Raw genomic sequence first — 14651 nt, 5'->3', positions numbered from 1 at the left:
AATCTTTCAAGTGTAGCATTTTATCCTACATAAATCTATTAATCTAATAATGCACGCATAGAACCGAATAGAATAACAAATATGGCCTCAACTGCTCCTATATTTATCCTGTCGATAAATGCATAGTTCATAAATATGAAAACGAATATTTCCCCCAATTAAACTTGACTCAGAGATGACAGAGAAGAAATTCAGGATAAGCTGCCTTGTCTGAAGAACATGAAATATGAACCAGCTTGCACTTGAAGTACCAGTGATGTTATGTGGGGACTCGATCAGTCAAGTCAGTGCAGCGTCAGGTGACAGACCCTGTTTTACAAGGTGCTGCTCTCGCCTCCACCCACAGCCCAACGTATAGAATACCGTGCGCTGAGGAATACGCAACTTGGAGCTGAACTTCACAGGACATTTACCAAAGGCTCCTATTTTAGACTGGATAACATTCAGTGATCATTTCCCCCTCTATGGCATTTTCCAGCGAGGACAGCCAGGAGGACGCACAGGAGTGTCCGGTGTGCTATGAGGGTCTGTCGGGTACCGAGAGGACCCTGAGCTGCGGACATGTGTTCTGCCACGACTGCCTGGTCAAAACGCTGGTCAGCATCAACAGGAATGGGAACATCAGAGACACGATCATTTGCCCCGTGTGTCGACATCTGACGTTCATCAGGAAGCAGAAGGAAGCGTTGGTGTCCCCCGCGAAGTACAAAACTCCGGATGAGGCGCAGACCCTTGAAGTGCCTCTGCCTCGTCCGCCGGGGAAGCTCCCAGGCGCACGGCGGACCCCCAGGGCCCCTTTGCCGCGGGGGGTGGACTGGATCGCCCGCTGCTTCAGGGGGATCTCGGAGCGAGCCCGTCGTCAGAGGCTGATCAGCCCCGGCTACAAAGCGTGTCAGATCTTCATCATCAGCGCCGAGGGACGACCCATGGCTGAGGATGATGCGCTCAGCGTTGTGATGACTGCTGTTCAGCCGCAGCGGCGCAGGCGACGACGCAGGTTTTGCACTACCGCACGATGCCTGGTCGTTCTGCTCTCGTTGTTCACTCTCCTCGCACTGGTGGCTGCAACTTTACCCTGGATCTTATTGGCATAGCGCAGCGTTTAATGACTGGATTACGAAGTGCCAATAAGTAGTAGGAACTGATATTTAAAAAGACTCTTAGTGGAATCCACGAATTTAACATTATCCATCAGCTATATGCAATGAAGTGTGTGACATGAGTTTATTTGTCTTACTGGTGAAAATAATCAGAAAATGTACAATTCAGGGGATCTTTATGGTTTTAAGATATCACCAGGCGTTGTAATCTTCCCTCTTTCCACTTAAGGAAAGTTAAGGGAGTTTATTGGCGTGCCACCTGTTTTATGTGAATCACCAGGCAGCAGTCTAAAGTAAAGGGAAGGTTAGGGAAGCCTTGACAACTACGCATTTGTTTTGCATTCCTGTCTGTGACAAGTTATGCCTGTTTCATAAGGAGCCAACATGCAGGGATGTGTAACAACTTCAGAGAACAACACAGGACATTCCTGAGGTCTGACTTTAACAACCAAAAAATGGAATAAGTCGATTTAACGTTATTGATGATTTCAAGCAGCAGGCCCTGACTTTGTGGGAAGAAAAAAAATTGCAATATACCACCACACAACACTTTCAACAGCTTTGTGTGTTTGCACATTTCGCCAAAAGAAAAGCGATGAGTCATGAGCTGGATCTGACAAGGGAGCAAAGTGCGGTGAAGACCATGTTAAAACATTCAGGTTATCCTCTCTCCCTCTTACATCACAACAGACAGGTTGTCCGAAATTTAATGAAACATCATCTCATCATTTCCATTAAATGCGGTAATCTTAAACATGCAAATGAAATGGAAAGGTGTCTAATGACTGGATGGAGTTAGTGGTTGTATCAGGACCTTCATCTCTTACAGCATGCGAGAGGCTTCCCATGTGTTGGTTCAAAGACGCTGTAAACAGAGTTGCCTTTAAAACTCTCAAGTTAGAAATAATTGATGTCCCTAGTCTCAAGGAGGCTGGTAAAGATGAGCTGAGCCTGGTTGATTGCTGTAAGGAGACACGCTGCTGTACCGTAGCATTATATTACCCCTAAAAACATTTGTGTAGACAGTAGAGAGTTTAATTTAGGCACAAATGACGAGATGATTTTTGAAAGAAATCAATCTGTCCGTTGGTATTAATCTAAGAGTTCATCAGTGGATCACTGAGCCTGTATGGGGCGGAGGATCCAAACAAACGAGGGATTCATTGTCAGTTTGGGTGTCACCACCACCCTGTCAAACCTGGACACTCCTAGTTTCCTCCTCCCCCAGTCATCCTGCCGGGCCAGTCCCACAGGTTACCCATGGGCCTATGCTGTTTCGGCCCTGCCAGGTTTCTGCTTAATCAATTTGTTGAGTCAGCCTTTTTCATCACAGCCCTGGTCATGACTTTCAGGACCCAGATTTACCCCCCAAAGCCAGAGGAGGCGATGGCTGGAAAGAGAATAAAGGCAGGAATTACATAAATATGAAATATGCAATATGATTCTGCGATTAAACCTATTCCTAAACTTATGGCAGTGTCTAAAGACGTACTCTGCAGTAAAAGTACCAGTAACAGTGTCTTTCATGTACAAATGTGAATATATGTTGATGGGTTTGGGAAAGCCCGAAATGCTGTTAAAGTTGATTTGTTTATTTATTTTGTGTGGCTCTCCCAAATTGAGCGCTGCAGCCAACTTTGCTCACAACTCAAAACTGAAGACGAGCGGTCTCTGGTTTCATTTCCTTTTTTCATGAACAACTGGAGTTATACTTCATGCATTGAGTGAAAATGTAACAATGTCTAAATCATAAACTGTGTATAAAAACGGGAGACATGACTTCTTCCTAAATGTGAAGCCAAAGCATCTCCATTGCCCCCTGGTGTCTGGCAGCAGTAAAGGTCACTGACCCCAGGTCATCCATGTCGGTGGCTGGGACATGGACCAAATAAAAAAGCCAAAGTACACATTATAAACATGTTCATAGTTTGTGTAAGTTTTGATAGTGATTCCACTGACATATATATTCGAGTGCTACAAATTTGATATTTGATGAATGGAAATGAGGCCATGTGTATTAACGGGACCTTGTTTCAGTGGCTCAATCCCCCAATAGTTACTGCACTGACTCTGGCTCCAAATGCGCAAATTATCTGTGTTAACATCTGGGATATTTTAGATTGACTTGCATAAAGTGGGTAGAAGTATATGGTCAGAATATGGAACTTCAAACAATAACAAAGTTTTTACAACAAATTGATTTCGGCAACATTTTGATCTCAAAGAAATCGCATAAATGAAACCCACACGTACCAGGTTAGATTATTAAAAATGTAGAGTTTAATATATATATTTATTTCTGACATTCTGATAAGGATTGCAGGTAGGCTTCACAGTACACACTGTGTTCCACTTGATATGCTAAGCAGAGGAGGAGGGGAGGGGAGGGGGGGGGGCATAGGGGGGTTGGCGTGGTGGGCTTGACAAGCGGCAGGTTCTGTTTGTACACTAGTCGTGAAAAGCAGAAGGAGGCAGTACATCCACAGGCAACGTCCACTCCTCTACCGTATTGCTCAAAAACCCCCCACACTCAGGACCATTCATCGTGATCCACATTCTCCGGAGTCCATCAACCACATTTTTGTTCATTACCCCTCGTACAATCCCTAAAAAGACAGTGATTGACACAAAACATGGATTATCAAAAGACTATCTAAGCGCATGCAAGACACTTTTTGTCGGATTTTTCCTTTTCTTCGCTTTTTTTTTTTTGTAACTTCTTTAAAATCCCCTCCCCCCCCACAAAATGTAAACAAATTGAGCTTCATTTTAGACCAACACACTTGGTGGTGAGGTGAGATAGGAAATATAGGCCTATACAGCATTTCAAATGCTCAATAAAACTACGGAACAGTGCACTACTTTGGTGCACAATGTGGCTCCTATGAATAACACTCTCAGACATGACAGTAAAATCAGTTTACTGGCTGAAACAAGATAAGAGGTGATTATGACTTGTGTTTTTGGGGGAGGATATACAGACGTTTTTATTTTTCTCTCTTCAGCAGCGTAATAATCACACCTATAATGAATATGAATGCATGCTTTTAGGTGGCTGTAAGTTCCAGTTATGATGCACAAAAGCATTACAGTAATACAGCCCAGCACTGATAACAACACATGCCAACAGGCCCTAGTTAACTTTCATCCCCAAAAAACTAGCTCCCGTTTGTCCTGTTAGTGGTTACAAAAGCAGGTACCCGACCGTTTGAAATCTGAGTGGGTCACATTCAGATGTACCCCAGCCTCCTCGTATAAATCTATGGATCCAGCACAGACAATAAAACCTCTATTATGCCTATTTTTCCAAAATAACAACCAGTGTGAGGGCACTTGCAATTATTTGTCATATAATCACCACAGCTATCAACAGAATCATCAACGCCACCAATATCTTCATAAACATATACACACTGAGGCATACCATGGATCACTGCAGGAGAGAGGTTAATCTAGAGATCATTTCGTAAAGCAGAAAACTCACACGGAAAGAAAAACAACCTCTTCGTAATAAAATGAATGGCTTTTTTTTCTGAAGGTTTGGGGGTTAGGGTGACTTTGACCACTTTTTTTGGACTGAGGTGGATCAGTAAACACTGTAATTGCACTTAAATCGACAAAATTCTTGTCCTAGGACATTCTGTGTGAAATAAAAAAAGTGACACTGCAGCATCTGTTTTCTGACGTCTCTAATTTATGGTCTGCGGCGAAACATTTTTCGAAATTTAGTTGGAGAAACAGCCGATGAGCCAAATTTGATTTCTAATCAGTTCAAGTCAGTCCTACAATACAGGCTTAGCAATGTGTTGCCTCATTACGGATGAATTAAAAGGTCCAAGCGGGCTCAAAGTGATTATTTACAGAGGAATCTATCGTAGCGGATTAAAAAAGAGGAAAAGATAGCGCATTGGTGTGATTAGCACCCCAGCATGTCTGAAGTCAAAGCGCAGGAGGCAGAAATAGAAAGATTTGATTCCTAGCAGAAATAACTTTCTGCGATTCTGCTGCAGCATCGTAGTTACCTGGTGTCAACGTGAAAGACTATGAATCTACAATAGACCTGTTCATCGTGTGCAGGGACAAAAATAACATCACATTTTTTTTGATCATTACATTTTCTACACCAGATAAATATCAGCACATATATTATCATTATATATATATTCAAGATATGCATTTTACATATACTTTACCTCTCAGATTTTTGTACATCGCTTTATGTACAGTCTTTGTATTTACACACGGGGTCAAAGGTCAGTGAACCTGAAGCACTTGAAACAAGGTTAAGAGAGAGAATCACGTGAACCTAAAGGCAGTGTAGTCCATCCATCCATAACCATCAAACTGATACAGCACATGATTGATCTAAATTAACACCTCCAACGACGACAACAGCATAAACACTCGCGCAAAATAAAAACACACTGCCGTTCCGAGGCTCTCGACGCCGAAGCTGTTTGATCGTATCGGCTTTTCATGCAAAACACATATTGGTGCTTTTTTTTTTCTCTTTATTTCTCAACTGAATAAAAGATGAAACTTGAATTTACAATCACATTCTTCTCATACTGTGCTGGTTTTAAAGTGAATGAAAGTGATAGAGGAGGGGTGGGGGGAAGGGGGGAACAAAACCTGCGACAATAAGAATCTAATGTTTCATCTTTCATGCGAAACCTGCCGGGCTCAGCATGTTCCTCAATGTGCACAAAGCTTGAATACCCTGTCAGCATTAAAAGCAGATTATTCTCTCTCTCTCTCTCTCTCTCTCTCTCTCTCTCTCTCTCTCTCTCTCTCTCTCTCTCCGTCTCTCTGTTTCACCCTGAGGATGGGCATTGCTCCTAACCACGTCAGGCTCTGAGTTTCCCTAACCGAAGAGTTGCACAACTTGTGAATATCATATTGCAATTTGATTGCATGTTCTAAGGCAAAACAAATTAAGAAATTGAACAAGTGCACAGAATATGCAGACCACTGCATCAAACAAGTCCAACAAAGCAAGGCAGAAAAAAAATTAATTTGAAACTGAAAACATCTTCAGTGTAATACTCATTTATATTCCAGTCTTTCCTCCTAAAAGGCAACTGTTCCTCCACTATGGCATTTTGGTGTTTTTTTGTTGTTGTCACATTTATGTTCTAGCGAGCAGTTGTGAGAGATGAGGTTCTTTGCAGCCTGTAGCCGGTGTGAGGGAGGGTCTGAGTTCTGGTTTCAGGTGGGCATTGGTGAGGCCGAGTGGTGTTTCCATCAGGCCTCGGCGGCGTCAGCTAAGAGTATGTACAGCCACAGGGGTGCTGGTAAGCTGCGATGCCTTGGGGTCATAGGTCATAGAGTGGTGCTCTGGGGCTCCTCCTCAGGCACAGCGTCTCCCTCTGGAGAGTCTGTCACTGCCCGGGACCTCCTGCAGGGGGCACCGCTGAACTCATCGATGAGGCTGTCCAGATTGACATTGATGGAGGGGATTTCATAACTGAAGATATCTAATGGTGAGCAGGGTGGGAGAGGTGAGTATGATGAGCAGAGTGGTGGGAATGGGGATGAGGAGCAAAGAGGAGGAGGAGGAGGAGGAGGAGGAGGAGAAGAGGGCGTATGATGATGATAATGAGGTGTCAAAAACGGAAGAGAGCAGAAATAATATTAATCGTTTGGATTCAGGACTCATGGTTAAGTGGCAATATGAGGTCAGCCCTGATTGAAAAGAAAGAGTCAGTAGATTACATGTGCTTCACATTCTACACAGGGATGAATTCAGTGTCTTTACTACTAGTCACACCTGCACCAACTTGGTGGCGACTAGTGTGGCATGTCACAGCTTTTTGTGTCTTTTGAGACGACAACAACAGATACTTTGTCAGATAAAATACTGGAACAGGTCCAAATCACTGCACGATGACACATTACTGTACACGTTTACAACACCGGCCAGCTAAAACCAACACAGAGGCAACAGGATGTGTGTGGAACTCTGTGGAAAAAATGGCACCAAGACACCATAACGATGGGAATCTCATGAGGGCTCGATATTTTGCTCTAAATATAAATCTATTCCAAAGCGCTGCTGCGTTTACTGGGAGCAGCAGTTCCAAGCAGAGGCTGAACACTACTCCTGTGTAGGAATGAGATGGAGCGTGGCAGTGTAGTAAGGAGGAGCAGAGGTTATAAGAAGCGATGAACCTGCCAGAGGAGGATTGGGGGGGTTACCTGTGGCCCCCCCCCATACCGGTGGCAGAGGCGTTAGAGGGGGATGTCTGCTGGCGTAAGGCTGGGAATGGGGAACAAAAGGAGGGAGGGGCGGGGGGCTTTCGATGGACCTCTATAAGCGACGGCGTCTGCAATGTGAGCGCGCAGTGTGGTGCACTCTGGGAAGTCCTTAGGCCATGCATTATTGGCTGTACCACGATACCATGCAAAGAGTTAATAATGTGGACATTCTGACTGCGAGCTACTGGTACTTGAGCATGTTTGAGGCAGGCTGCAGGAGACCCCAGAGGCAGCCACAGCACGAGGCCAGGCAGTGAGATGGATTGCATGGGGCGGGGGGGGGGGGGGGGGGGGGGGGCGGTCTGGCTTACCCTAAAAGTCCCCCTCACACTTAGCCCACACTGAATCCCTGGCCTCACACAGCTGCAAGGTACACAATAGTAGCAGGGGGAACAAGAGAATGATAAATATAACAAAGCGACAGAACGATTGGTATATATATTGACAGAACACCTCATCATCAGAACATCATACTGTAGATATAATGTGGGGTTTGTCTGGCTAGGTTTCCACGCCTGCTATGCAGTGGGATAGAGAGACTAGACTAGTGTGAACTGTGTAAGCCTCTGACCTACCTCTGCCGAGTGAGGGTCTGGGTAACACAGATAAACAGAGAGCACATGATGAATCTAATGGCAACTTCCAAACAAGCAGGACGAGCTATGCTTCTCTGATGTTTCCACACATTACCAAGAAACATCATCACATAACACAAGCAATGAACACATCGGTCAGGAGCTCTGCTCAGATAATGCTATTTACATTGCATCATGTCAGGCATCTGTGTCTAAAAGGCAACTTTTAATCATTCAGACATTCGTGTGGGGACAGTCAATAAAAGGGGACGGGTGCTGTTTTATATCTACTGTGACGAGTCCTACAGAGTCCTACACTCGTCCAGCGTCTCCGTTGGACAGAGCCACAGCGAGTCTGAGAGAGGGCCGCTGCAGCCCCACCTGTGGGGGTGGCGGGGGTGTTGTTACCAAGGGCTGATGATTACCTGTAGACATGCTCTCCCCAGGAGACAGTCCATCCAGGAGGCCCTGCTCCAGGGGCTGGGGAACTGGGGCCATGGCCAGGCCAGTGAGCCCAGGAGGGATTGTGGGTGGCTGAGGAGGGGGCAGGCTAGGTCTCTGCCTGGGCTTAGGGGTGGGCCGAGACTTGGTGAGCGTTCCGGTCAGGGAGGGAGGGGAGGAGAGGGAGTGGGGCGCCCCAAATGGGGTCTGCCCAGGTGAGGATGGGGGCACTAGCCCTGGAGGGCAGGCCAGTCCATAAGGGGAAGGGGTGCTAGGTGGTGTGGGAGACAGGCTGACCGGTGACGGCTGACCTGTGGACTGGTCGGACATCCCGCCTGACTGGCCGTAAGGGACCTTGGGAGGGACAGGGGCCAACTTCTTGGAACCTGTAAGCACACAACACAGTCGTGTTACACAACACGTATTCCTGTTCAAAATGTAAATATTTAATACCTCAGTACCCGTGAGGCGCTGACCTTTGTGCAGGGTGTGGGGACTGTGCTCCGTGGAGTGGGGGGACTGGCTGCTGCTCTGCGGGCTGCTGCTGCTGGGAGGGACTGTTGGACCTGCCACCTGGATGCCTTTGTGTCCAGTTACAGGGGAGAGCTCTTTACTCTTCAATGAACTGAAAAGGACAGAAAGACATCAGTATTCCGATATCAGACACTTTAACTTTAATCATTCTAAAGCACATTTACGTTCTGAGCTGTCCTCATGCACATTGCCTCAGTGCTGCCACCACCACCACCACCACCACCATCATCATCATCAGTATCATCATCAGTATCATCATTAATGATTGTATCACAATGTTTAAGAACCCGTCAACACGACGTCAGGGGAAGCAAGCCGGTGTTTACAGAACAAACTGCAGCACATCTTTATTAAACACCTTTTATTTAAACGTTGTGAACTCATCAAATGAATCAAGTTTTAAGCAGATGACTCCCTGAAGTTGCAAATCTCTCGGCTTGTTTAAAGTAAACCACAGTAAATCAAATATCACTGAGAAAATATATCAACTATTTTGACTGGCATAATGAGAATAGAGAGCATCGTCGCACAGAGACAGTAAACTTTTCACCAGCATTATTATTACTCATAAAAAAAAGCACACATTTCTGTAACAGTTGAATATGAAAAGAACAAAAAAATTGTCAGTTACAATGAAAAACGTTAAGCCCTTTCCTCTCAGCAGACACGGAAGCTTAGTGCTGTGAACCAAAGCAAATTTTATTTTGAGTGACTGAACCAGAGCTCAGCCGGGATCTGATTCTGAACTGAACTTACAAGATCCAAATCTGTTTAAAAGAAATCCCCCGAGCTCGAGGAATTCATTCCAGCATTAGAGAATAGAGAGTGCACATTTTGGTAGCAGACGTAGCATTAATCAATGCTCATAAACTAACTTTCCTATGCATTAGGTTTGTTTCCACACAGTACAAAGAGAAGGGAAGTTGAAAGCAGAGCAGAGATACAGTATATGACAAAAAAAAAAGAAAACGTCTTTACCCTAACTCTCACAATGATTTTTGATAATTCAGATTATCTTTGTAAATAAACTGTATGGACCATAAATAAATATTGCTCCTGAGATTATCAATATAGTTATTGATTGCTACCTCAAAATCCATCCAGATTTACTAAGCTTGGCATTAACTTTCTATGTATCTGAGAATCCGTCAGTGATGTTAAATGAATGCTTTAAGACAGCTACGGTATTAGCATTTAATATATTGTAATTCTTTCCTCTGCTCTTGAATTTTAACTGCTGTGTTCTTTTCTCACTAATATAATTATGTCTGTAATTAATGTCTGCAGCAAGCATATGCTTGCAGTAATAAGATCTACTGCAGAGCTGCTACAAATACAAGACTAAGCCCATGAAGTCTCACCCACTAAGAGCATCCACTCTGCAGCGAGTCGTCACATTTAGGATTATGTGACGTCTAATTAACTGGGATCTCCTGCAGCCCCTTTGAGTCGTGTGCCTCCAACAAATAAATCATCTGAATGGGAACTCATGGCCTTAGCAGATCCCCAGAAGGAGCAATATCAGGCGAGCTTATTCTGACTGCTGACAACGATTTGCAGTAATGATTCACGCTGTATTGTGTGATGGTAACACTGAAGACTTATGAGTAAGGAAACTGTCTCAATCCCTCAATACAGACTCAGCTCCTTTGGTTTAGCTGTGCGATGCTGATTTTGTATGAAGATATTCTTCTATCATGGAACAGACACTATATTACTAACCTTGTTAACCTTCAGCTCCTTACAAAGCTGTTCTCCTGTTGGTTAGTAAAAGAAATGGCGCAGACTGTAGAATAAATACATCCATATGCTATTTGATAGCCATATGCAGCTTGTACATGTATTTATCATCTACTCCATACCAGCATCATATCCAGCGTTATATAAGCCAGTAACATCCTTAGTTGCTAGGCAACCCCATGAGAGGCAACCCCCGACAACCTGAATGTTACAGAATCTGAGATATGTAATTTGAAGGGGGAGGAAAAAAAAGCAAAAAGAAAACATGAGCCAGCGAGCTGGAGGAGAGGAGAGATACAGCTGCCACTCTGTGATGCATCCATAGTGGCCATGGGTGTGTTGTATTTACCTAGTCAGCCTGGGGGGTCCTCTCTCTCGGACACATGGACAGGCAGCCCACGGCGGGGGCGGGGGTGCGGACGAAGGGAGGCTAGGGGGGTTGCCAAAGGACTGGTCGTGGCGAGTTAGTGCCAAGGGGGCTTTGATGTAGAGTGGTGAGGCATTAGCATCTGGCGGGGGTGCATGCGACATGTCGCCAGGCGGACTGTGCTTGGGGAAATGCAGGCAGCTGGGTTTGGGGTTCGAATTGATGTCAAGTGACGAGGAGGAGGAGGACGAGGAGGAGGAGGGGGGCGGGGCAGGGGGCGTGAAGCCAGACCAGCGCATCGGGGGCGGGGGTGAGGCGGGGGGCTGGGACTCTGGACCCGGTGCCACGGGGCGAGCGCAGGGCGGGGGTTTGGGATAGAAGTGGTGGGGGAGAGAGTGGCACGAGGAGATGGGGTAAGGGGGGGGCGGCCGGTCCTCCCCTGGGGGTGGGTGGGCATGAGAGGTGTCCGGCCGATTGGGCGACACGTTGTCTGAGCTGTAGATATTAAGAGAATAGACAGCACAAAAAAAACAGCTCTAGTGATTGAACAGGGAGACGCATTGGAGTGATAGGAGAAGCTGCTTGGATGATTAAGGTGTTAGTTGGTCCGTAGCCAAAAAACAGAAGAGAAAAAAAAAGTTGCATTTAGGGTGGGTGGTGGTCACTGAGCTTAGCACACAGTCAGCTTGGTGCAAATACATAGACAAGCACAAAGAAAGAGCAAAGGAAAAATATATATTGCCAAAGGAAAAGAATACGGTGTGTACGCCTCCCTCTGTGATCACCTTGTGTCTGCACACTGCATGGAGCTGTGAGGATCTGTCTCTGAAGCCAAAGTGCAGCCCCCAATATTATATAAGGCTGGCCCGGTGACTGAATGTCCTCTCAGCTGCTGCATCCGGAAACCCTGTCGGCCTTAATCCTATACGACTTGTTTGCATTGCAGGTCCTGCAGTCGGCCCAGGGCAGTGTGGAACAGACACAAAACCCTTTCATTGGCTGAAAGAGCCACAGGAGAGGAGGGGAAAGCCGGCCAAACTATGAGCTATATTATCTCCCGTCAGCCACACGGGCAGAGCCGGCAACCGTGAGGTGATTATTCATGTGTTCAACTATGATAATCATTACAAAAACAAAAGAGGAAATCAGTCAGAGTGTCAACAGAAAAGGAAAAGATTCAGGACCAAAGCTGAGGAAGCAAAGCCACGACAATGGGATACTGGAAACTGCATGCTTGCAAGGACTTGCAGAGTAAAGCTTAGTGTAGAGTACAGAAACTTCTACACAATGTTTTGACTAAAAGCCTTCAGAGTTAGAGTCAGGAAATGTCATTATCTTATTGAAAATGTAACCCACAGTGAAATCTCCCCGACAAACAGGAGAAACTGAGGAAATGCAGAGAGTGAGAAATCATAAGAACGACAACAGAACTCGAACGTGAAGGTGTGGATGACAGAAATGCCATAAAAAGTGAATGTTTGATTAGCACAGCCAAGGATCTGGATCACACAGAGTGTGGAAGCCGATGATGGTGATGATGATAAACGTTAAAAGGAGCCAACGGATGAGGAAGAGAGGGGGACGGCGTCTCCACGGTGACTTACCAGAACCTTTCTGCAGGGGGCGGTGTCGCGGACGGGGAGGTGGTGAGCTCGCCGGGCTGCTCGGGGATGAGTGTGTCTGCGGGGGAGCCGGGCCCTTGTAAGCCGGGAGGCGTGGAGGAGGTCTTGCGCGTCAGCGTGGATGAACCCTTACGCGACACCCAGGAGGTATCCATGACCCGGACGCCCATGCTGGTGACACACACATACAACGGGTCATTTGTGAATATGGTAAACAGAACAGCACGACAAGGGGAGTGGGGGAAAGTAAGGAAAGGAGAGGTATAACGGCATGATACGATACCTTTGTATCTTCCTAATGCTGCGTTAGTAGGGGAGAAGAGAGGCAAAAAGGAAATGAGGTCAGAGGTGATGCAGAGATGGTTCACAACACGGTGAAAAGCTTCTTTTACCTAATCAAATTTATTCAGAGTAGACGCTCCTGAACTGTTCATAACTCTAAACAGATAAAAAGCTGGGTTCTATCGTATTGGAAGCTGCTGGGCTGCAGATTTAAATTGATGCCCACAGTGTAATACCACATCCTCTTTCCTGATTCGACGGGGGCATTTTGAGAGTATTGGTTCTACTTCTGCTGGTGATTTTCCACCGGCTGGATGAATGACTCAGGCCAGGTGACGTGCTAGCCAGACTGCAAAGGAGAGGCTGGGTGTAGGAGGATGGTAAGATAACGCTGGAGAAATATTTCCCGAGAAAAAAAAAGAAAAACAGAGGTAACCGGCCGCTCTTCCTTTCGTTGCCATGGAAACAACGCCACTCAAGGCAATTCAACCCCCCCCCCCCCCCCCCTTGTGTTCGAGCAGCTTTCATCCTGATACATCTTTCTAACAGGGAATGTAGTTGTATCTGCTGGAGTAATTGATCGGTGACACCCCACAGCTCTGTGCGGCCTCCAGAGGCTTCTGATTCACCGGAGCGAAAACTTTAGATTACAGGATGTTTAAATACTTCGCCGAGGTAACAGATACTTAAAGTGCCGGCATCGCTCTGGTCAAATGTAAGAATTCAGTATCAGATGCGTGAGAGGAGGTGTGGGCGGCGAGTGCGGGAGAGAGTGAGAGGTGGGCAGCAGGAGGATGCGCTCGGCATCATACCCGTCCTTCTTGTAAAATTCCAGCATCATGTTGTCAGTGGCGACGCTCAGTGGGCGTCGGCTCTGGTCGTGCTGCTGCTTGCGCTCCGACTGCTCCATGTCCGGTGAGGGCATGGAGCTGTAGTTGGAGTTGTGGTTGGTGTGGATGGGGCTGCCGTAGCAGCCGGTCAGGTTGAATTCAATCTCTGAGGGAGAAGCAGACGAAGATGGAGTTTCAGCAGTGTTTACGAGTGTGTGTGTGTGTGTGTTGTAAATGGAACTCTGGATTGATAGAATTTAACAAGTTTCTGATTATTGTATGATGAATCTTGACATTAAAAATAACACATGTAACAAAGCATAGTTATATTTCATTGCGACAGGGTATTAGGGCCATATTGAAGAAAAAACTATTCTTGCGATTACTAGATTTCTTGTAGGCTAATGTTACTAAAACAAAGTCGTATTTCAATAATATCAAAATCATAAAATTCCAATAATTAAAAGAAGACACTCTGTCTGGGCCCAACATTTTAATTAGCTTCCAATCAAATTTCTCAGCAGAAACTATGCAATCCCTTTAGAATATCCCTCACATGTAACCAACAACAGTGTCGAAGTCAACCACTACCCACGGCCACTGGATCAGTCTTCAGAATAGACATTGTTTCTAACACAATCAATGTGGTGTGGATTTGCCAAAAGATTAAGGACTTAGTTATTTTTTGACAATTTTCAAATTTATCAAATACTTAATACTTAATCCCCACCTCCAGGGAAGAACCAGTCAGCATGCTGGATAATGGGCTCAATGATGCCAACAATCTGCAGGGACACGGTGGTCATCATCTCCGTGATGTTTCTGGTAAAGAAGAGAAAGCTCTCAGCATCAATACGAACATCCTCCACCAAGTTCAGGTAAAACTAAAAAAAAGAATACAT

At 45.6% G+C, this 14651-nt stretch overlaps 2 protein-coding genes across 5 annotated transcripts in view; one reads left to right on the top strand and one right to left on the bottom strand.

Moving 5' to 3' along the window:
• Window positions 1-302: 302 nt before the first annotated feature.
• LOC133970482 (RING finger protein 222) lies at window positions 303-2997 on the top strand. Its single transcript, XM_062407309.1, has one exon. The coding sequence runs from the start codon at window positions 465-467 to the stop codon at window positions 1092-1094; it is 630 nt and encodes a 209-aa protein (XP_062263293.1). The 5' UTR covers window positions 303-464; the 3' UTR covers window positions 1095-2997.
• Window positions 2998-3429: 432 nt separating this feature from the next.
• The window catches only part of arhgap44a (Rho GTPase activating protein 44a), a 28229-nt gene continuing 17007 nt past the window's right edge, over window positions 3430-14651 (bottom strand). The window contains exons 15-23 of one of the 4 annotated variants that reach the window (XM_062407354.1): window positions 14480-14571; window positions 13732-13915; window positions 12921-12938; window positions 12620-12808; window positions 10998-11510; window positions 8851-8999; window positions 8686-8760; window positions 7670-7721; window positions 6439-6577 (exon numbers count right to left, since the gene is read on the bottom strand). In XM_062407354.1, the coding sequence (XP_062263338.1) occupies window positions 7714-7721; window positions 8686-8760; window positions 8851-8999; window positions 10998-11510; window positions 12620-12808; window positions 12921-12938; window positions 13732-13915; window positions 14480-14571 (1228 nt within the window). In that variant the 3' untranslated portion in view covers window positions 6439-6577; window positions 7670-7713. Of the gene's footprint in view, window positions 6578-7669; window positions 7722-8358; window positions 8761-8850; window positions 9000-10997; window positions 11511-12619; window positions 12809-12920; window positions 12939-13731; window positions 13916-14479; window positions 14572-14651 lie in introns of all 4 variants that reach the window. The other 3 variants (XM_062407352.1, XM_062407353.1, XM_062407355.1) reach the window with 3 other exon arrangements.

This window comes from Platichthys flesus, chromosome 16, assembly GCF_949316205.1.
Source record: "Platichthys flesus chromosome 16, fPlaFle2.1, whole genome shotgun sequence".
Taxonomy (NCBI): Eukaryota; Metazoa; Chordata; class Actinopteri; order Pleuronectiformes; family Pleuronectidae; genus Platichthys; species Platichthys flesus.
Note: the sequence above shows the minus strand (reverse complement) of the source record. Positions and strands in the feature narration are given on the sequence as shown.

Bases quoted from the DNA above. Each gene is read 5' to 3' on its own strand.
- LOC133970482 (XM_062407309.1), top strand. From the start codon at position 465: ATGGCATTTTCCAGCGAGGACAGCCAGGAGGACGCACAGGAGTGTCCG.